This window comes from Pithys albifrons, chromosome 8, assembly GCF_047495875.1.
Source record: "Pithys albifrons albifrons isolate INPA30051 chromosome 8, PitAlb_v1, whole genome shotgun sequence".
In the NCBI taxonomy this organism is placed as follows: domain Eukaryota; kingdom Metazoa; phylum Chordata; class Aves; order Passeriformes; family Thamnophilidae; genus Pithys; species Pithys albifrons.
This window is the reverse complement of record NC_092465.1, coordinates 25365126-25388002: the sequence shown is the minus strand read 5'-3', so window position 1 is coordinate 25388002 and position 22877 is coordinate 25365126. Positions and strand designations below refer to the sequence as shown.

Genomic DNA, 22877 nt, shown 5'->3' with positions numbered 1-22877 from the left:
AAAAAACTAAATACCATATAAGTGAGGTGTGGAGGGGGGGGTGTTCCTCATCAAGCTTGTGATTTTTCATCATGATAGAAGTTGTATATAAAACAAACTAGCTATGACAAACAACGTAATTTGAGTGGCTCCAGGCTGAACGCACTGATGGATAAGCAGAGACTGCCTTTACAAATACTGCCTCTGTTACCAGATTTTCTTTTTCATTTAAAACTGCAATTTTATCTTTCATTGAGGTTACTAATATGATAATTCTGCAGGGCAATTTTTCAATTGCTGGGCATTAGTTAGATTTTATTAACATAAATGGTGAACCTACCTCTTTATTTTGGTTACTAAAGGTAGAATTTACTAGAAGTAAGTATTTATGATGGCATTCTTAGTGTTTTGTGAAACAGTGCTAAACTAAGGTATTATTGATAACAAATTTGTTTACATACTTCTTCACAAATAAGTGATAGCAGCTGCAAGTGCTTAGCAGCTTCAGTGGGCTTCAGTTTTGGTTGATGTTCATGACTGAGTGGTAAGTGAACAAAGGCTCATCATCCAGAAAAACTTCCTCATGTGAGGTGGAGGATGAAGGGATTTTTTTCTTAGTGTGGAATCAAGAGCCACATACATGAAGAGAATGCAGAGCCCATAGCATGATACAGGCAAGTCTGAGCCAGCAGAGTTGCACAAACACTACTGAGTGGATGACATGAAAATATGGTGTGCCATTCACTGTGGTGCCCAGAAAACATTGGAGTTATAGCCTATTCTTTGTATTTCCTCACATTCAACATCTGTAGAGCACATGGAAATTACAGTTAACTCTTCTTGTGAAGTTCTCAATGCAAGTATTTTCTGCTTAATGGAAAACCATTTGTATGCATATTAACATTTGTCTGTGAAACCAGTGGGATAAACTGTGCAGCACAGTTGTGTAAACAAAACCTATTATGACATGATTACCCATTATAAAGTTGGAAATAGGTATGATTTTTTTAATTCTAAGGAAGAAAAGAGCATTATTTTTCCCACCTTTACATGTATACACATATACACAAAAAGGGGCCTGAGATTAGCTCAGTTGGTTAAAAACTTGGTTGTAATAATGCCAAGGTCATCAGTTCAAGCCCCTGTGTGGGCCATTGACTTAAGAGTTGGACTTGATGATCCTTGTGGGTCCCTTCCAACTCAGAATAGTCTGTGATTCTGTGACATATGAGTAATCAATTTGACTTCTACCTTACCTTACATGTAAAGAAGCTGCAGTTTCTATTTAGTGGATTTTAAAGCTGCTGTACTAAATTCTGCTTTGACTACACTTGAAGGCATATCACTTGAAGAGAATTTTCAGCTCAGGCAAAACTTACCTGTCATACAGTTTCATGTATTCCTTTTTTTAAATGGGTTAAAAAATAACAAGCAGCTTTCTTTCCTGTGACCCCCAAAGATACAAGTCACTGTTCAAAAATATTGCTACGAAGCTGCCCCAAAGTGGCTGCATAAACATTCTTTCCAGAATCTGTGTACAAGTAATGTATTTTCAGCTGTCACATTTTTTTCCAAGAATTCTCTGGAAAAAGGTTGGTAGGACATCTTGTATCTTAGGCACACTCTGATGAAAACTATTATTTCAAGTTAGTTCCTAAGCAACTTGATTCAGATTATCTGTTTGTGTATTATTAAAATTGCCTGACTGTGTTCATAATTTGTTTTTTTTTCCTTGTGCAGCCAAAATAGTTTGGGAGTAGTAAGCAATGCTGAAGCACAAAGACGACCCGGTTTTAAAAGTACAGGTGATGGAGGGACTCACACAGAAAATTCTCTAGCAACTGTAGACTTAAGGAGCTTTAAGGACAACTTGATGAAAATCATTCAAGCAAATAAAGAAAGATGGAAAGAATTAGCAGCAGAAGGTATGATATATTAAGGTGGAATGTTTTTATATGTTACTCCGTAAGATCTCACCTACTTTCATTTTTTAATTTCATGTAACCTGTAAAAATATAGTTGTCTTGTATTCATGTATTTTATGTCTTAATGTTTATTTAGATGGTCCTGTTTTGCTCTCCCAGGAGGCATAAAAGTATGTAGGTGGTTAGGGGATGAGAGTAAATCCTATAGCCTGTACAATAAGGCTCAGTGCTGCTTGTCTTATCTTTAGAGGTCTGGTTTAGAATGTTCATTCTTGCACATTTCATTGTAACTGATACTGACATCTGCTTTAAATGTCAAAATCAACAATTCAAAATAGTGCATGCTGCCATGTTTCTCTAGAAACATAAAAATTGCACTTTGCTATTAGAAATGCTATTTTTTCCCCACTGTATAGAACAAAATTCAGTATTGCAAACTTCTTGGGACTAGGCTGTAGGCAATTATTTAAATGATCCTGTGGATCTAAATATTTGAGCAATCACTGCATGTATTAGGCCTAAACAAGGCAAAAAGTGACTCTTCATTTGTCAATAGATAGTTAATAAAACCAAACCTGCATTAAGCATCTTAATTCATAAGCCATACCTGAAAATTGTCTGGAGTTACTACCTGAGTAGAATGTTTTGTGACAATTGCTGAACAGAATTTATAGCTTTGATCCAGATTAAGAGAATACTGGTAAGGAACACGTTGTCCACAGTCTGTGTTTCTAAGTACCTGGAATATTTCAATACAGCATCTCACTGCTGAGACTGGTCTTGTTGCACATGACCTGACACTGACAGCAGGGAATGATATCCTGGAACCCAGTGCCAGCCTTGTTTTTAATTCCATCATCCAAATCAACATCTTTTTTTTTCTCAAAGAGGTGCCAGACAAGACAGAAAAAACAGTGCTGAACAGTGATAAAATCTAATTTAGTGCTAAATTGCAAATGAATATTCTCATTAGGAGGATATTAAGAACAAGCTTCCATGCATCTATTGGGACAAAGACTTGAGAGTTAGGTAGAAGAGGAAGCTAAGGAGAAGACTTGACCAACATTGTCCCTTCTTCATGAGCAGCTTCATAAAACCAATTGCCTCTTTTAGTCTTGCCCAACTAATACTAACTGGTCAGAAGGACAAATCTGCTCATTTGCAGTGATCAGTATAACAGCAGACCATCAGAGTGCCCAAGGCCAGTTAGCTGTAGCCTGCAGAGATTAAGCAGCCCTAAGCTAGTGACATGCATGGCCCTTCAATATGGAAGAACCTAGAGCTTGTTATCTGGAAGTTTGTCATTTCCAATTACATATAACTGGCCAGTTTGGTTCTAGTACATCAACTTTCTGGTATATTGTTTTCAGGTATAGAGTGCAATCAAAGAGAACTGTTGTTTCCCCTTCATTCCCAGTGCTTTGTAGTGCTCTGTAAATTACAGATGTATTTAGTACGGTTTAACTGGGCTTTTGACAGCCATTGAAAACATAAAGCCTCTCACAGCAAGAGATTTAAGAATTCGTCTGGATAAATTGTTTCTCTATGCAGACATTATTGATGTGCAGCTCAGCAAAACCCAGGAACTCTGGACGTACTTTCTACTGTGAAAAACAAGGATGGTAGTGTTCAAGGCTCCATAGACTTTGTTGAGATTTTGGTTGTCCTAACCTTCTTTCCTTCCATCAACTTGACTAATGAAGTATGTCTAAGTACTTCCTGAACAGAATTATGGAATTGCAGTAAAATGTCTGTTAGGAAAGCTAATGGGCAAATGAAAATGGCTGGTGTTGAGGCCAGAGCCTGATGAACAGTATTCTCTGTGTGATTGTGGTTGAATCTGGTATTTTAAACCTCCGTGTGAAGAAGAGATTTATAGAAATCTGCTCCCAAAAAGAGACTGCTTGCAGCAACATCTGGAGTTGACTTGGAGGATGGCAAAGTCAGGGTGCCTGATTAGACTCTAGAGGAACCTTGTGAATAATGCAATGCTTTTGAGTACCTGTTTATATTACATTAGTAAACAGATAGTAAGGGGCTTTTTTTTAAAAGCTTGGGTGATTATATAGGTGTTATGATATTTTCCATTCATTTGGAATGGAATATCTGAGTCCATAGTCCATATGTGAGCCCTAAGGACTGCTGGAAAGGTGTTTTCCACTAAGTGAATGTAGCCATCTATAGAGCACTATCTGAGGTAGCACACAAGTTCCTTATCACTTAATGGCAGAGGAAACCTTCCCCAAATGGTCCAGTATATCTGCTCTGAAGCTGTACCCTGCAAAGACTGAAAATCCTTAATCAGACTGTGCAAAATGCACATCTAGTAAAGAAAAAAAATATTGCAATACATCCGCTTTCCACTTGAAATTCTTTTCAGATTACAGTCCAGTTGACTAAGCTTGTAAGTGAATAACCTGAGACCTTGAACTTCAGATAATTAGTCCCATCCTGTCTGGAGCTCATGTTACCTTCTCTGACTCTATTGCTTGATGAAAAGTCTTCAGGTTGCTCTGGGCATATGTATGGAGTTGTGTTTTCTTCATAGGTTAGTAGCAACATATATGAGAGAAGAAATGACAGAGATAAATCACTGCTGAGTGAAAGGACTGTTGTCATTGCTGTCGTTGTTCCTTGCTAGGTAGTTCGTGCCAAGTCAGGAATTGCTGAACGCACTGAGGAGGTCATGTGTTTGAGGACAGTGTGCTGTGGTAGTAAGCAGGTTAGCTGCTAGTGTAGATCTTCAAACACACTTCCTGAACTGACTGTGACAAGCACAACTTCTGCTGTTAGAAGAACCATCTTCATTCTTGTCAATGGGCTCTGCAAACACTGTGTATTGTTCCCAGATTAGCTCATGGGCTCAGGAGAAGCTGTAAAATGTAGTACACAGATGCATAAGGAATATAAAGAGGAAACTAGAAACAATCCATGTAATTTCCTGAGGATGATTTGAACTCAATTCAGCCTCTCACTTTTTAGGATTGGGCTACTCACATAGCACTGTTTGGGAGGCAGTTCAGCTGGAGCAAGGGATCCCTTAGCAAAAGCTGGAGAAGATGATCTGATTTCTATGCCCAGATAGTCCAGGGCAGACCAAGCCCCACTGACAGGGTTTTTGACAGGGTATGTGGTGATGCTGGTTCTACCTCTCCCTGAAAAGGTAGTTGCTGTTGAGACTTGGTACAGAGCAAACAGCTTATGCAAGGAAGAGTGTGCTTTGTTTTTGGGAAGTCCTGTGTTAGTAAGGAAAGGGTTTTTCTACCTGGCAGCTGTTTGAAAGCTTCCTTAACAGAAAGCTCAATAAATAGGATGGCTCCACTTTGCTAAAAAGGCCATGCCTTGTATAATTGATGCAGAGAAGCTCAGTGCTCTATAGCCTAAGGGTCTTCAACCTTTCACCACTGGAGAATTAGAGGAATGTTTCTCAGGTCTTTCAGGGAATGCTGTTAACAGGGAATTACCATAATGATCAAACATCTGGGATTCTAATTTGAAAGCCTTGATGTTTAATTAATATTCCAAGCCCCAATCACCAGATAATCTGTCTTAATTTAACTCAACACAGTGATAAAGATACTGTTCCATCCTGTGCTTTTTTCAACACATACTGTTGATGGCTGCTGCTGTTTGCAGTTATGGTAGTTGTAGCAAATAGACAGTAAATATACTCAGATGAATATGAGATGTTCTTCCATTAGAGAAGTTGTTTGCTAAGTGGATTTTAAGGTCTGAAAGTTATAGACCTACTGAGAAACCTGTAAGAAACAGAAAACCTGTGGGGAAAATTTAACTATCATGTAAGATACTTTATGGTGCCGTTCTTAGAATACAGAAAAATTGTAACACAATTATTTAATATTTTTAAATGCAATGTTTATTCCCTATACTTATAATTTTTATTTCTTCATGCTTAGATTGTTCTATAAAAGTGTTCCAAAGGTTTACTAATAAAGTTGATCAGTGATTGGCAAGCTCAGGTACTCTTAAGAGAGTGCAGTGGTATGGACTAGTAATCATGCTTACCATCTGTTCAGTAGATATCATTGTAAATAAAGTTACAGGGGTGAATAATTATCATTATTTTCACTTTACAGTGAACAGAAAGAGACACAGACAGGTAAGGACAGTCATATAATAACATAAAGAAATTCAATGTGCACACCACGAGTCCAGCTGCCAGTCAAATGGGCCCATCATTGAAATGAGCTAACATTCATCCTCAGGATAATACAACAGCAGAGTTACTTGTTCTCATTATATGCTTATGTTACTCTTCTAAAGAATTAGGTACTATAGGACCTGACCCAAAGCTGGCATTATTTGTATGGAAAGCAGCAGTCAGTGACAAATGTCCTCAACACCTTGTGGCAGTGCACTGGACTGCATGGCTTGAAAGTGTGTGCCTGGGATGACTGACCTCATCCAGGTGGCATGAAAAATACGAGGCTGAATGAGTCTCTCACACTGTCCTCTGCTTAATTTTGATAGTAAAAATATGAAAGATGACAACTATTACGTCTTTGGAGTAGAGATCAACTTTTTTTCCCCATGGGCAGCAATTTTGAATAACAAATGTCTCTTCTGAAAGACCTCTGCATGGTACCTGCCGGCCCCCCTCAGGCACTTTCAGTCCTGCATACTTCCAGCCACAATAACCGCAGGGTTCAGTTCCATTTTGTCTGAATCATTTTCTCTGCAGACTCACTAATAAAAGAGAGTAGCAGCTGCCGAAATGAGAAAATGCAAGAGTGATGATCTGATAGCACGTTAATGTGATTTAGCAGCCGCTAGGAAGGGTGGGCAGTGGGAGGATGTGTGTGACAGGCACAGGAACCGACTGACAGTTTGGCACATGAAATCTACTCTAATGGACTGTTTTAATATATTGGAAAAAAATTAATTCAGGAGTCTAAAGGAGTCCCATCTAGTATCAGTGACAGTGATTTTAATTGCAGTGCTAAAATGTTTAGGTCATAAGCAGTTTTTGAGCTAATTCAAAAACATGTTAGATCAGTGAGAAAAGAAGGATAGTCTGAGTATGTGCAATGAACTGGTTAAGCTAAGAGTAGGAAAAAACATTTGGTATTGGCAATACCTGGTAAACGGCAGACTAAGGAATGATAACTGGCCTGATAATGGAACCTGTTTTACCTCTCTGTGGGGTACACACCATAGAGCTGGCTCACCTCTGCACATGCCAGTCTACATGATTTAAGGCACCTTTTCCCTTTAGTAGGCTCAGAGCAGCATGTCCCTTCCATTCCCTGTCCTGAAAGTTCCAGCATTCAAGCCCCTATGCTTAAAGATGAACAGCAGAAGAGAAGTAAAAGGTGGAGGTAAGCAACCCTAGGAAACCAGAAACTCACAAACTATTTTCAACTAATTCCTTTAGTGAAAAGTTTTGGTAGCTAATTAAGTATTTGCTACTTTTTTTATATGACATAATGCTGTAACATCAAGTGCCACTGGAGTACATGGTTTTCAGTGGTTTTATATACTCCTACATCCGTGATGAAATTTGTGTGAGGAGTTGAACGAGGAAGGAATCAGTGTTTAAATAACTGTAGGCTGCTGCAGTACTTTCTTGGGTTTGAAAGTAGTAGATTATTTGGGGAAAATCACAATTGATTGGGAACTTTAGGACATGTCTTTAGACTTGGAAATTTCAGAGGCACCAGCATCAGTCCTCTCATTTTCTGCATAATTGTGATACTTTGTCCTGGTCTCTTCCCCTTCTCTTTAAAATGGCTGATGTGAGAACATGTCTTTTAGAAGGGTGCAGTTCCTTCCAGGTTGTCATGGTTTTGGTTGGTTGTCACTGCTTTCTGGAATTTTGTTTTACAGTAAAAAAGAAGGCAGACAAACTTAGAAATCAAAGTTTGTGGTAGTATACAGAGTCCATAATATCCAGCAGCATTCTTCATTACAGTCCTCAGATAATTTAACTCTCAATGAAGATGAACAGCTTTCCTCATTAATCCAGTAATTTTCTAATCATTAAACCTTTCATGTCATTTTGTCTTTCTGCAAGGGTAAGATATGATAGCTTATTTTAAACACAGCCACTGAAAGTAGCAATCTGCTCCAGCAAATGCTTGTTTTACTGGTGTTTAGTGCTGTGCCAGTCCCTGCCATTAGCTGGGTTGAGATGTCCTGCTTACACATGGCTTCTGTGTTTTTCCTCTCCACTCTTGTTAAGTCAGTACATGCTCAAGTGATGCAGCTTCTGTAAACAGAAAGGTAATTTATAAGCCCTGTACTGTGCAGGTGATAGTAGTTGAATGCTCTGTTCCTTATTACAGAAAGGTGAGGAAAGAATGGATGTCTGGACATATACAGAAGAGAAAGTTTGGAAATGTAGAAAAGCTTCCTCACCCCTTAGACCATGTCTTGAAAGTGTTACTGCATACACAGGCAGTAAAAGAGCAGAGCTGGGGGAAAGCAGTGTTGTAGTTTATAATGCAGACTCTCCAGAGCTTCTGCAGCAGCAGAAGGGACCAGAGAGTCCCATAGCACAGTACTGGAATGCCAGCTATTCTGAAATTTGGCTGTTGCCTTATAAGTCCTGCCAGTTTTCCAAACAAAGCAATGCATAACAATTATTTTGCCCAGCCTAAACACAAGAACCACAGCACTTGTATCATGTTTATGTGTTGAATGTCATTGTTCCTTCTCATAAAGGACCGTGATTTGAGGTTTGAGTTCAGAAATGACACAGAAATACAGAAGAGAGGGGCAAGATGCAGTCACCCCTAACAGACCAGCTAGGAGAAGCCATTTGTTTTATAGATGGATTCACACAAATTTCACTGAATAACACTTGGATTCTTGTAAAGAAAACATTACCAAACTGTTGGATCTGTGTAAACAGGCCTGGGTCCTGGCACCTTTACTGAGATAGCACAGAGAGCAAAACCAGTAGCAATGGTAACACATTTCTTGAGTCCACTGCACTGCACAAAACACCTCTGCCTGCCTTTGTCTGAATGGATATGGTGGTCCCAGAGCTGGTCAGTGCCTCGCTGAGCCACTCACCCCACCCAAAATAAGAAGGATTTTTCTGAAGGCCAAGGTGGATGGTTATTTAATCTTCTATACCTCATTCATTTATTTGTTCTTATTGAATATTGGCAATGTTGCAAATGTCAGGTGAGGGGCAGCAGCCTTGCCACTGCCCTCAGAGGGTCCTGGCCATTTGTGGAGATAGAGACTACCACAGTAATTATTACAATTCTTACTGTGCAGCAGTGTTGATTAAACACCATGCCAGCTCCATTTCTCTTACACTGATAGTATAACTTATCAGTGTCTTGCTTGAATTTTAGTTATTTGATCACTGTCCTAATCTCAGCCTCATTTAAAGACTGCTGGATAATTTTGTTTCATCAGAGTGACAGGACAGCAGAAATTATAGAAAATGCCAATTATGATAAGCAATATAAAGGTCCTGTATAATATAGGGTACAATTATTAGTTGTTACAGAAAGCAGAAATCTGTATTTTTTCCAGCACATAGAGCATATTTCAAAAGTGGCTGACATCCACGGTATTTTTAATCTTTTTACAGTGGATTTAATAGGGGTTGAAGCTGAGTGGAGCAAAACAAGTCAGACCATAGAGTCAGACATGAAGCAAGTGAGAGACTTAACATCTGGAAAAAGGATTTGAGGTTTCAATGACAGCTGTGATATCATTATATAGGTTTTTGCACTTGAAGCTTCTCAGTCTCAGTTACTCTTACCATCAACTCGTGGTAGTTGAGCTGCTAGGGTTGTTCTGAACAAAGCCCTCCCAAGTGGACAAGATACTTTTCTTCAAACTTCTTTAACCAAAAATGACTAAAAGTTTGCCACCATGGAATCATAATCACAGAAAATATTATCATCATAAAAAGACTGACATTTAGCAATAGTTTTAACTCCATGGATTGTAGAATTCTGCAGTATTTTTCACATTTAGAAAAGATAATATTTTTCTCATATATTCCTTTCTACTGACTTTTGAAATAGTCTCACGCCAGTTTAAATGCAATAGGCATGACAATTAAGTAGTATGCTATCCAGTGTGTCTTGGTGCAGTGATACTCCATTTCAAAGCTCTGTCTGTCCTGAGTTAGTGCATAGTCCTGAGTTAGAGTTTGGCTCTGTTTTTGGTGCCCTTGAGCAGACATGTCTGCAATCGTCTCAAGGGCGGTCATGGAAATTAGAGACCAACATGACATAAGTCAAGAACCAGCCAGCAGCATTGTTATGATTAAACTGTTAATTCATTTGCCAATTTAATTTTGGTAGGAAGTGAATGAGAACAATTTGAAGTTTAAATGTTCAGCTTTATGAACTACAAAAATAATAGTAGGTTTTTCCTGTATGAATATTCTGAACCTTCTAATATGAAATAAATTCATTTGCCATCCAGTTACACCAAGACAAATCTGAATTCTCTTTAGTATCACTCTAAAATAACATTCAGTGAGAAAAATGCTGTCTCTTCTCACTTCCTTTCTGGTTAAAAAAACTCACCAGGGTGAGCTACATTAATATTACAATTTTATGTGTGTTTATAATTCAGCTTTGCTTTCTTTAACCTACTGACACATCTGAACAGCATCAGAAATATTTTAGCTTTTAATTTCTTTGAGGATTTTTATGAAGTTAAGGAAAAGTGCTTATGGCTCTGCCATTTGGAGGCAAATATGGCATATAAATAAATCACTTTCTTGGGAAAGAAAGGCTTATGTAGATAGAATATATAATGAGTGACAAATGCTTTAATTAACATATCTAGATTGAACATAGTTTGCATCAAGTTCCATATACATATTTCTCACTGGCTTTAGCCCAACCTCTTCTTTGTAAGAGCTGCATTGAAGTCTTAGAAAAAGAGTACCTGTCCAAATTTCAGAAGATTTGGAATCCAAAACAATCAAGTCTCTAAAGTTTGGGGGGAAATGGCTTAACAATTTAGGTATTGCTCTGAAAAGTATACTAGGAAGTATAAAGAAGGGAATTATTTAGCTATTCCATGCTTCTGCACATCCGTTCAGGTTTGGAGCTGTTCCTTTCCTTTCCATTCTATTTCACAGACCAAATTGTACTTTGGGGGAACTTGTCTCTGGATTCAGAAAAATGAGGTAGTGCCAAAGGCTGATGTGGTAAAATGTGCTTACAGTCTGGGCTATCTTTGAGTTGTCATGTGCAATTCACTTCTGGTCTGGATTTGGGCTCGTCACTCACAATCAGAGTTTCTGGAAGCTGCCAGTTGACCTCAATAAGTATCCAAATACTTTGTTTCCTTCCTTAATATAGTGTACACAGCCAAGTTAGAAATTTTATGCAACTGTTTTGTGCAACTGATTGGAGCTGCAATGCTTTCACTTTTTAAATTGATAGCGTTTGTTATCTTCTGTGGTAGTGTACAGATTTTAAAATTTAACTTTATGATATGCAGATTCTAATAGCAAGAGCGATAGGGCCTCCAGGAAGATGGTACTTCTTTTATTTTTTTTTTATTGTTGGACTCTCCACCTTTTCCATTCTCTGCTTTTTCTACCTTTTTTAATCTTCCAGCTACCCTGGTACTACCTCTCTATGCTGTTCTGTTCTGTCTCCTTTTACTCTGGGTCACTTCATTTGTACTGTTCTCCAAGTCTCTGCAATACAGCAAGAAATAGAACCTTTCACAAACAGTATTTTTTGTATTGCTGCCCTCTCCTGAAGCACAATTTCCCCGTGTTTCTTCCTTTCTGTTCTGTGTGTGCCCTTCCATAGTGAGAGCAGAACTGGATAGCACATGTGTAACCCCTATAACTTGTTCCAGCTGAAGCTCTGTATGAGCTGACAGTTTGGACTTTTCCAGGCTGATGGACCAATTTTCTTCAGGGCTTCCCTTCAGTTCTGATGCCTGCCCCATCCCTAGCAAGGTGCTCCCCTCCATGCCCTCTCCTTTTGTGGAACTGATGTGCTCTTCCTAGTCCTGTGGTGGCAAACACTACGGCAGTGGGACATGCCTGCAGACGGAGTCCTCCTGCTCCCATCCTTCAGAATAGTGTTTGTCTGATGATGCTCCTTGCTCTGTATTATGGCCAAAAAAGAGGTACATCAAACCAGGAAGAGGACCACTGCAGTTCAGTGGCAGTAATACAATCAGGAGCAGAATCTGAGCCATATTAAACACAGCAGTGGGCATGCCCTCATGTGCAGTGTCCCCATGTGCAGCTCTATCCATCACTACTCTGAAATCAAAAAATTGTGGCTTATCCTTCTTCTCTAATTCACCTATTTTGTTCCCTCTTTGTAGAAGAACTTGGGAAAGATGTTGGTGAACAGGAAAAAGACCAAAGCAGAAATTCCACAGATGCACAGTTACAGGAAGAGACAACAAGGATACAAAATGAGAGTAGTCAGGGAAGTGATGGTACAACCTGTCCTCCCAGATCCATCGTCCTACAAGTAGTCTCTTTGGACACTCCTCTGAGTGATGAATCCAGCTCAGAAAAATGCACTAACTCTGATGTGAACCAGAAGGATCTCAGCGATGCCCAGCAGGAGGCCCAGCACACAGACCCACTGAATGGTAATGCCTCAGCACAGAGCACAGCCAGGCTAAGGGAGCTGCCCACGGCGAGTGGCAGCAGTGTCTGGTATCTCCCCGTCAAACAGCAACAGTAATGTGAAATATTGAAATAAGGTGTTGTAGAAACCACCAGCCACTTTCTTTAGGCATGTGAAAAGTAGTGTCCTAAAACCATCAAATAGAAGCTGTTTGATATAAACAAATATCAGCTTCTTGATATCAGCTATTTGGTATCTACTAGAATTTTTTTGCACACTATAATTTAATTGAACCATAAGAATGATTTTAGAGTAATTTAAAGATATGTATTTGCAATTAAATAGCTTGTTATTGGAGAATAAGGTAAACTTTCAAAACAGAACTATCTCATATTTTCTCTTTTAATAAGTAATTGTGGTATTAAAATGTTCTCCCCTTAGTTTAGGCACCTCGTATGATTGTTATTTTATAAACCCCATCTTTTGTACCAAATGTAGTGTGAACTTAAAGTTTAAGTAGATGGAATTTGCTAACTGTAGTAGTCATGGGACTGTGTCACCTGCCTGTAGTTGCAGGACAAGTGGAACGGCCAGAAAATCCATAAAATGTCAGAATATGTTTTTTAATGTGGAAGAATTATGTCATAAGATGAGTATGTTTAGTATCTAGTGATTGAAACACAATATTAAGGACAAGATGCTCAAGCAATAAGAATAGATGATATCCAAGGAAGAGAAAGGCTTTGTGCATTTTCATTTTGTTTTATGAGTTTGCTTGTAGTTAGAATAAGCTTTGAGATATTAGGCTAGTAATAACTCAATCAAGACATAAAATGACATTTCTATTGCTGACTTTTAATTAAAATGCTAAACTCATTAATGCTGTTAGGAGAGTAAGCCTTGCAATACTGTGCCAGAAGTATGGCATTGTCTGAGCAGCAACACTGAAGTGCTTATAAGACTGAGCTTAGACATGAGTATATGTCTTGGCACATTTCTCATAAATGCTTTTTATGGAGAACTCCCACTTATTCTAGGGTTTCATATTCCAGGGCTCCATGCTTTTATTGTTGACAGGTTTTTTCCATCAGAAATAACAGATGGCTAATTTAGGGTCCTACATCAAAATATTTACACTAAAATTATTTTCACAGCATTTGAAGTTGTCTAATAACTGACATTTTTTATCTTTTGACATGTCTTTTTTACACTAGTTTTTGTGTTAAAGCCCAACTTGAAATTTAAGTGCCTTAGAAAAGTTAGTTCCCTGTTTCCTGGATGAGGAACACAGTAGGAAAAGCTGCATCTTTTATCTTTCAGACTCTGCAGAAGGCAGTTGTGGTGTAACTGTCTTTGAGGGTCTTTAGATGGCTGACCAACAGAAATGCTGACACAATTCAGCATGTAATTAGTTCACTTGATTACATTGTCAATCTTTACATTCCATCTTTCTAATGAGAACAGAGATTTCTTAGAATTTGTTAATCTGCTGGTGAAAAGTGTGTAAAAAGTAGAGACTACTGCTCATGCCATTGATTGAACACATTCCAGCAGTTGTAAAATTCTGTTTGAGATGCTCAAGAGTGAGTGTGTAGTGCATGGTGCAGTACTCAGCACAGAAGGGAGATATAGCATGGGCTGCACCTCCACTTTTCATGGTTGCACCTCTGTGGGTGGCCAGTGGATCCAGCCAGGACTCTTTTAACCAAGCTCAGACACATTCAATGGAATGTTGCTTCAAGCAAGCAGAAGGTAGCATACACATGACCTTACATTTTTAACTTGTTTCACACATTAGAGTTATTTCAGGGTTCTAAGAGACACTATACATCTATCAGGACATTATTAGCACTCTCCATGCTAGACTCTCTTACTTCTGTGTGTTCTGTGCAGAGCATGGGGAGGCACAAGGCTAAAGTGATGTCCAGAGTGATTGCTGACTCCCAGGGCAGAGAAGTGAGCACCTGCTGGTGCTGGGGCTGGGGGAATGAGAAAGGAAGAAGAAAAGCAACATGGTTATCCAGATTGAAATTTCACATTAGCTGTCATTGTTCTGCCTTGTATAAAAAGAAGAAAATTCAGTTAAGTTTTTTGTAAGTAAGTGATTCAATCATAACACAGATGGGGAACACGCGAAAATGATGTGTCTGCATTCTTGGGAACAGTCAATGAATGTTTGGATGTATATGATGCCTTAGGGAGTTCCCCATTTAAAATAATTACAAAGGGACTGTTTTCCTCTCCTTCTATCACATCTCTTTCTAGGTGTAGTTTTGTAGACTATCACGTTTCAGTAACAGGAATAGCTCTGCCCTGGGTCCTGGTCGGTGCAAAGGGAGAACCAGAGGGTCACTGTAAGAAACACTGCAATTGTAACTGACTGTTGTTTTTCTCCACAATACTTTTGTCCTTTCCAGCATCTCATTTTCATTTAATTCAGTGGCATAAGATTAAATGAAACTATTATAAGATGATTTTTTTAAGTGATGATTTTCCTTTTCTCCTGAGTGATCTATTAATTAGAACATTAATTTAAAAAACTGCTTATGTTTAATTAAATGACTCTACATTTCAATGATTTATAAATGCTAATTGGCACACTTCTAACTTCTCACTTGTAATGATAGCTACATTAATCCTTAGTATCAAAATGTAAGGGAGATAATAAATCCGTGATAAAACAGATCACCAGTAACTATGACAGCAGAGGACTGTCCAGTCACATCGAGTGGGCAAAACATTCAGCATCCTCAGCAGTCAGGAACTAAGAGCCTCTGGAGAACAACCAGGTTAAATAGCAGGGGGCAGATCCACACCAGCAACATGCCAGCTTGATTTATGGTAGTGCAGGTGACACCAAGTCATCATCCATGCCATACCAATGCTTAGTGACCACTCAGTGCCGTGCTGGCCTTGTGGTGCTCAGCAGAGTGTGGGGCCCTTTGTGTCCATGCAGGGCAGGCATGGACTGCTGTGCTGGCACTAAGGTCAGGCACCCTTCTCATGCATGGGATAAGGATGGAGGGAAGCTTAGATTAAAAAAGCAAACATGTTCATAAAAATGTCTTCGTAAAAAGGGCGAGGTTTATAAGATAACAACCATTAGCAACCATTCAAAGGGCAGATTGTATCAAACGAAAAACCTGATGCACTAACAGGAAGAAAGCTATATGTCTTAGAAGTTAGTATTTAGTTTTATGAAATTTAAACATACAAAGATTTTGTTTGAAAGCTTCACAAACCACATCTATCCCACTTCTAAAACTACTAACTGCTCTACATTACATATAAAATTCAAATATTTAGATCAATAGATTTTGCTTTCATGCTTATTCTCTCTCTTCTTTGTTTTTATGGATAATAATGCTAATAAAGTTCTACTAAATCCCTCTAAAAACAGCCACAGGCTGAAAGATCTGGTTCTAATTCATGTTAGTCCAATTTTGAGACTTTAAAAGCCTTTGAAGTATTGGTTGTCTGTATTCTACCTACACTAAATTTATGTAAAATTAGGGGGATGGTGTAAGATGCTGCTTGGGGGAATATGGCCCATCTGCTGGTGGCTGAATTACAGTGTGGGCAGCACCCACTCTGCCACCATTCAAGGCAATGAAACAGGGGTAAAATCAGTAGCAATTTTTACTTGTATACAGTGAAGCCATGATAGATTCACAGGTATTAATTTTCTTCTTACCTCAATCTCTTGAGTTCCCTTTCCTCTCCTCTCATTCTCTTTTTTAAACTGTCAACCTCTTCTTCAACTTCAACTGGTCATCATCTTTCCATTTTTCCTTTCAGCTCATGCATCATCTGCTTTCCCTCTCGCTACTTGTACCTTTGTTTTGTGGCTTTCAAAAATATTCCCTTCTCTGTTTTTATTTTTGTAACTTTTATGCTTCCCCAGCTCATCCTTTCCACTTTTGAGACTTCTATGCTTTTCCTTTTTCACATTTTCAGTTCAGTGTTTCTTCTCAATGGTGGGATCACTTGGATCACTGGATAAAACTGAGAAGTTACTAGATATAGTTAGTAAATAACTAACTATAAACTGTAAGTTTGCTACACTGTTCCCAGGCCTACCACCTCAGTGTATCATTTGCTCAGTTGAACTTATTCAAAGTTACTGCAAGAATAGTTTAAACAACAGCCTAATGGTATGATTGTTGGTTTGAAATTCATGTTGTATCACTTAGTTTGAAAGCTACTTGTGTCTTTCTGTGTCATTGCTCCAATCTGACTGAATTAATTGAATTCCTAGAACTTGACTCTGGCATCTTTCCTTATCTGGGAGAAGTTTACTCTGATTTGAAAGCCTACAGTAAAGAGGATTTAAACAGTAAGGATTTTTCAGTAAGGTGGAAGAAAGTTTATTAACGCTCATGTAAATGTCTTCATAGCTTTGTTTCATGCTGTGATTTATTGATTTCATTGTAGGCAAAATCCTAGTAGATAACCCATAATGATTAGTTAATTCAGTCTGATTCTCACTCTGGTGAGAAATCAATTAAAGAAAGCAGTGACTGAAACCTCATTTTAACCTTAAAAAAGTCTTAAGGATCAAGATTTTGTCTGTGTACAGCTGTGCAGTTTCTCTTAACTTGGTTGACTTCCTCACTCAGGTTCCCAGTCACATTTGTTTATCTTCCAGGTGAGTCTAAACACTGTAAGAAGTCAGAAGATATGGTAAAAGCCACGGAGCAGAATGAAACACTGGTACAAAACTAGATTTGCTATTTCTTAAAAGCTTCTGATATTTCAGGCAGGACAGGTAATTTTGTCATTTCTTTCTTTTAATTAAGAGAATTTTATATTATAAAGGCTCATTTGGTGCTATTATTAACCTCTTGGTTCTATCTCAGTTGTGGTTTTATTAGAAAATAAGGGGACAGCATACCCCACTTTCTATGAAGCATAAAACCCATTGAATATAAAGAAGGGAAAACCAGTACTTTCACATCTCTGAATCCTTAATGTCAGACTAAGTGATCATGCAATGAACCATCCTCAATTCAAATATCTGAAATATTTGAAGTAGTAGTATCAAAGTTTTATTGTTTGTGAATTTTCTTTTGACCTCTCTTGCAGGAGAAGAGAAGAACTCTAGCTGGTCCTACCTCGTGCTCTCAGAGGCTATCATCTGTCAACTTGTTCTTGGATCATCCTGTTACTGTGGAGACTTATTGGACAAAATCTTCAAAAGTGTAAAATGTAAAACCCTGAGCTGGTAACTCAAGGCATTTAACAACTTGCAAGATTTCAGTTGTATTTGTTGTTGCTATTTCCTCTTCTATTCTGCTTTCTTAAATTAGCCAAAACAATTTTTTCAGCCAAAGTTGGACCTTGCTTTGTTGCATTGCATCACTGACACCAGACATTTCCAGTTAACCACAAGACATGTGAAAACACATTTATCATCTGCCTGGGATTGCTATTACATGTCACTGCAGCAAAAATGGAAAGTCAAAATAAAATGTGTTTCTGAATACCTGTTCATGCAATCATACTGCATGCAACATAAAAGTCCTACTTGTTAGTTTCCTTAAAATATCTGGAAATAAACAGACTGTACAGGGAAGTTGTAGAGTTGCACTGACCAGCCTGAAGAGATGATGTTTCTTCCCAACTGCAGTGGCTGCCATATGGACAGAACTGGTGTTGAGCAAAGAAGAATTTGAATGTCTCTTTAAAATTAATTAATAGCATCCAGTGTTAAAGATTAAAACATTCTGAGTCCTGTAGTATTTTGGAAGACATCAGCAATGGTGCTTATTGTTCTGTAAGGTAGAAGAGACATCAACAGGAATATATGAAAATTGCTTCACTTCAGCAAAATACTGTGTTGCCTCTCAGACAGAATTGGAAAGTGACACTGAGGCCTTATATCATGGTTTATCTCAAATGCAAAGCTGACAGCTCACATCCTGCAAAATCTTTGCTAGTGTTTATTTCTTTCTGAGGGGTAGCAAAACCAGAGCACACAGGCAGTTACCTCTGCAAGAAGCCTCCGAATGAGCCCTCCAGCCCAAACTGTGCCTGGAAAGAAACTCCATTTTCATCTCCACTCCTCTCAAGCTGCACGTGACCCCTCCTGACTTGTCTGGGTGTCCCTTGTGGCTGCAGCCAACCTCATTTCCCTTGGCTGGAATTTGCCAGGAAACTTCCAGGCTCTGCTCCAAGTTATAGGCACTTGGGTGTCTCGGGCTGCTGCACTCCCAGATCCCCTCTTTGGACCCTGTGGTTATTTACCTCACTGACCAAAAAATCTTTATAATCAGCCATGGTCTGCCCTGAAGAGGACTCATGGGGCAGTGGCACTACCCCCTGTGCTGAGGGGGACTGACACCTACGTTCATCCACTGCTTCAGGGTCTGACCAGAGCTCAATAGGCATCAGGCACAACCTCAACAAGAATACCCTTTGTCCTGACTGAAGAAGGAACCATAAAACAATCACCGTGGACTGAGGGACCTTTACATGTCCATCTCTGTTGACTGTCTCTTTTCTGAGAGCAGAGCAATCAAAATTGGGCTGGGAACAGTGTAAGCTCTGAGCCATGGGCTAAGAGCATGCCAAAAGGTGGAATTCCTGTCATTAATTATGTAAGCCATATGCGTGCTATGCATAAGTAGTATGCATAGTTTTAACTTAAGAAATGTTTGTGAATATAGGATGTAAAAAATGCATTTAAATTGTTTTATGTTTCTGGTCCAGGGCTTGTATTTAGCATGGACAAGTTTCTGTACAGTGAAGTTAATGAATGAAATGTTAACAAATGAACTTGTATCATATATGTCATAACGCAATCAATATTTTTTGCTAAGAGTTAAGAATTTATATATTCTCTGCTAGTGTTTGAGCAAATCATTAATATCATTAATAGCCTGGACCACTCTGTGCGCCTTTGCATTCTTTTTGGGAATGTTGGACTCTTTTTTTTTTCCTTTGTAATAAAATCTAAACCATCTTATGGCTTCTTATTGTCCTTATGACAAGAGAAGAAACATAATGATCATAACAGACTGTTTTTTAATTGTAAGTTGTATATGCAGTGGAAAATCTTTTTGATTAAGATTTGAGAACTTGGGACCTTATTTCAGATAAATTGAGCACCTACAGTTCCCTCCAAATTTGAAAAGAACAAAAGATGACTATTATCTTTAAAAACTAGGCCTGTTAAGTATTTGTTACTGACTGTTTTTCAACATTGTAATTTATGATTCACTGAGACTAAAAGTCTGGAACAATCAGAATTTGATCTTTTTATTGTATTTTCAATTCCAGATTTTTGCTGTAGTTGAACTTGACTTTTTTTATTGTGTCTCTATCCCATTACAATTTATTACTCTGCAAAAATTTTCACCTGGAAATGTAAGCAGATCACATAACAGATTCTGCAGAGAACTTGAAGCATCCCGTGGGGCTCCCAGTGTCCTGTTGTCATAGTGGGCCCCAAGATCTCCCACTGTAAAACCTAAAAGGAACTCCTGAATGCACAGGAGGCACTCATTGCCTGCAGAATTCATTCATTAATTTGGAAGTATGATTTTTGTATAAGTAATCCTATTTGCTAATTTGTATTCAGTTTTAATCACAGTGGTAGATGTTTCTGAAACACAAAAAGAGTCCTTAGTTTTTTGTTATTGCCAGCTGATTCTCTTTCTTTCTTTCTTCCTTCCTTCATTAGCAAGATTTTACCTGGATATGACCCAAAGCATGGTGTGTTGTTTGGATGAAGAGAAATTTTCTTTGGTGGAGATGACTGATACAGCCAACGTGTGTTAGTTAAGGCTTTGACTCTGGGTGAAATTTGTGTTTGGATGGCAGAAAGGCCTTGGGAGAGCTCTCACTGAGCAGTAGTTTATCTCTGAAACCTGTAAGGCTGCGCTACCAAAACACTGCATGGGGCCATAAGAACTGGTGTTTGTATCTGCATCTCCCACAGCATTATGGGCATGTACCTGCACTGAGCGCACTGAGGGGCTGTAGCTGTAGATAAGCCCTCAAGAGTTTTATTTTATATTTTTATCTTGCGATATCAGACAGATATACTATGTAATTCTGTTATGGGTTATGATCTAGCCAGTATTTTTTTTATTTAATTTTCAACAAGACAATCTACAACTGTGTGTTTTTATTCTGCTGTATATGTCCATATTTCCTATGATCTTCCCAAATAAATTTGCTTTGAGGGCAAGGATTGTGAAGCTCCTGAGTGTTAGTTCCAAATTTGCTTTCCTGAAGCTTGTTTGTCCTTTTGCCTATGGTTGTCTTTGAGAAGAGACAGCATATATGGTTGTTTCCAACCCTTTCACCCACTTGAGACTTCACCTTTTTCCCATAACTATATCAGTTTGCCACACAAACTCACTTGCATCTTCATAGCCTGATTGGAAACTTTAAGCAAGCCTTTCCTTAGCATTTATGGCTAAAATAGCCCTCACATGAAGGAAAATATAACCAATAGAACATTTTTTACACACATAAAAAATCTTACTGTGGGTTGAAATTGAAGGAACCACCGGGACTGTTCTTTTAGCAACAGTTCCCAGGAAGGGTTTGACTTTCAGAGACACCTCCATGGCCTGGCAAATTTTATAATCCAAATTCAGAGTAACTGGGATTAAACAGGGTGCCTTCCTACTCAGACTGGAAATAAATGGAAAGAAATAAATCAAGATTACTTTATTCCACATTCTTTGGAGTTCCTTTTTTCCAAGTGCTATCTGAGCTATACACACAAAGGATTTTCTCCTGTTGTAGAGATGCCAGAAGTCAAAGAAGCCACTACTGTAACACAAATAACTTCAAATTAAATCAAGATCACTAGTGGTAAGTGCCTAAAATGTATATTTTTAACAGACTTTACAATTATTATATGTAAAAGAGGAAAGTGTAAGTATGACTAACATTCTTCAACAACAGCTTAAAGAGATTTAAGCTTTAGCAAACAAAGGTTTGGCTGAGAGGGGATTTCATCCCTTTTAATTAATTTTTTAAAAAATCACATCCTTGAAAAATTATATGGAAAAATGAGTGGAAATGGCATTAATATTATGAGTAAAAGTAAGCCTCCTTTGTCAAACACTGTGCAAACATTTAGGCTACTTCCCTGGAATAATTTTACTTTCCAGGTCATTTAAGTATTTAATGGGTCTCCAGAGACTCCTTTTCCATGACCCAGGGCAAACATTCAGAAGTTTTATCAAACTGTGATGTCTAAGTATTCCCCTGAGAACAAAGAAGCAAGTAATAACCATGGAGTTATAAAGGGAAAAATTTCTTATTAAAAAATGGGATTTTAACTGCTTTGGGCTTTACTGCAAAATACTCTTTGTACTTAGACAAGTCCTTTGCTTACAGCCTTTGTGGGGAGAATTTTGGGAGAGCTTTACATTCACTGAGATTGGACAGATAATATCTTAACCAAATAAGCTTTTCTAACAGATTACATAGATGACGAACTTTGAAGCTGATGTGTTTTGTGTATTTGCAACATCCTGTATAGGTCATTATCACAAACCTGAAGTAATATAAAGTTATACCTAAATAAGGTGGTCAAAATCAAAATGGCAGGTACAATCTTGGCTTTAAGATGGAATAGTTAAGCCGAATAGATGTTTTTTTCATAGTTATTTGGACTATAGTTATAAAGCTGTCTCACCACCATATAGGACCTAATGCTGGTGCACCTACAGGCAACAGCCCTGAACCTGCAAGAAGGACTTTAGGACTTGTATCATAATACAAACATCAAGTAACATAAAAGTATTTGCTAATTATTTCTATAAAGCTTGATATGATTATCTCAGTCCAAATTCACTGAGCCAAAGGGTCAAATTCACTTATGGTGCATTTCCATGAAAGCCAGGAGAGATGGTGCCATTATTGGTTGTCTCTTGCTTTCTCTGTATTCAGCTGGTTTACTGTTGTTTTGTGCAGTGGAAAGTACTCTAAGGGTCTAATGTCTCTGTACAAAGCATTATTCAACTTTAGGTCATCTTAAATTTTTTTTTTTATTGAAGTTGTGCTTCTATTGTTTTGAGACTGCTCAGCTTTGAGAGAGAACTGTATTTTTCTAAGCAGTCAGAAATGAACCTTTTTTGTTTGGGGTACTTCAGTAGTTCCCAACTGAAATTAATGGCAGCATATTTGTGTCAAGCATTTAACATGATGTAAAATGCATCTTTAATTTAGCATTCCCATCTGGGAAAGACCCCTATTCTGCTGGGCACAAGGTGCTTTGCATTAGGGCAGAACTGTGGCTGCAGCCAGAGTAGTTCTAGAGGACATGTGTGTATTTTCAAGTAAATAGTAGGTACAGGAGCATGTCTACAGAGTTGATATTTCCAGTAAAATTAGAGAATAAAAATGTCATGAGCAATTTAAATATTATTTATAATTGACCTTCATGTCTGTTTTT

The 22877-nt window shown here is 38.2% G+C and overlaps 1 protein-coding gene across 5 annotated transcripts in view; it reads left to right on the top strand.

Annotated features, from left to right (window-relative positions):
- Nucleotides 1-21080, top strand: part of PDE1A (phosphodiesterase 1A) — a 183917-nt gene extending 162837 nt beyond the window's left edge. For 4 of the 5 annotated variants that reach the window (XM_071562123.1, XM_071562124.1, XM_071562125.1 and 1 more), the window contains 4 exons: nt 1720-1904; nt 12204-12479; nt 17106-17170; nt 17543-21080. In XM_071562123.1, the coding sequence (XP_071418224.1) occupies nt 1720-1904; nt 12204-12479; nt 17106-17170; nt 17543-17662 (646 nt within the window). In that variant the 3' untranslated portion in view covers nt 17663-21080. Of the gene's footprint in view, nt 1-1719; nt 1905-12203; nt 12480-17105; nt 17226-17542 lie in introns of all 5 variants that reach the window. The other variant, XM_071562127.1, reaches the window with a different exon arrangement.
- The last annotated feature ends 1797 nt before the right edge of the window (nt 21081-22877 follow it).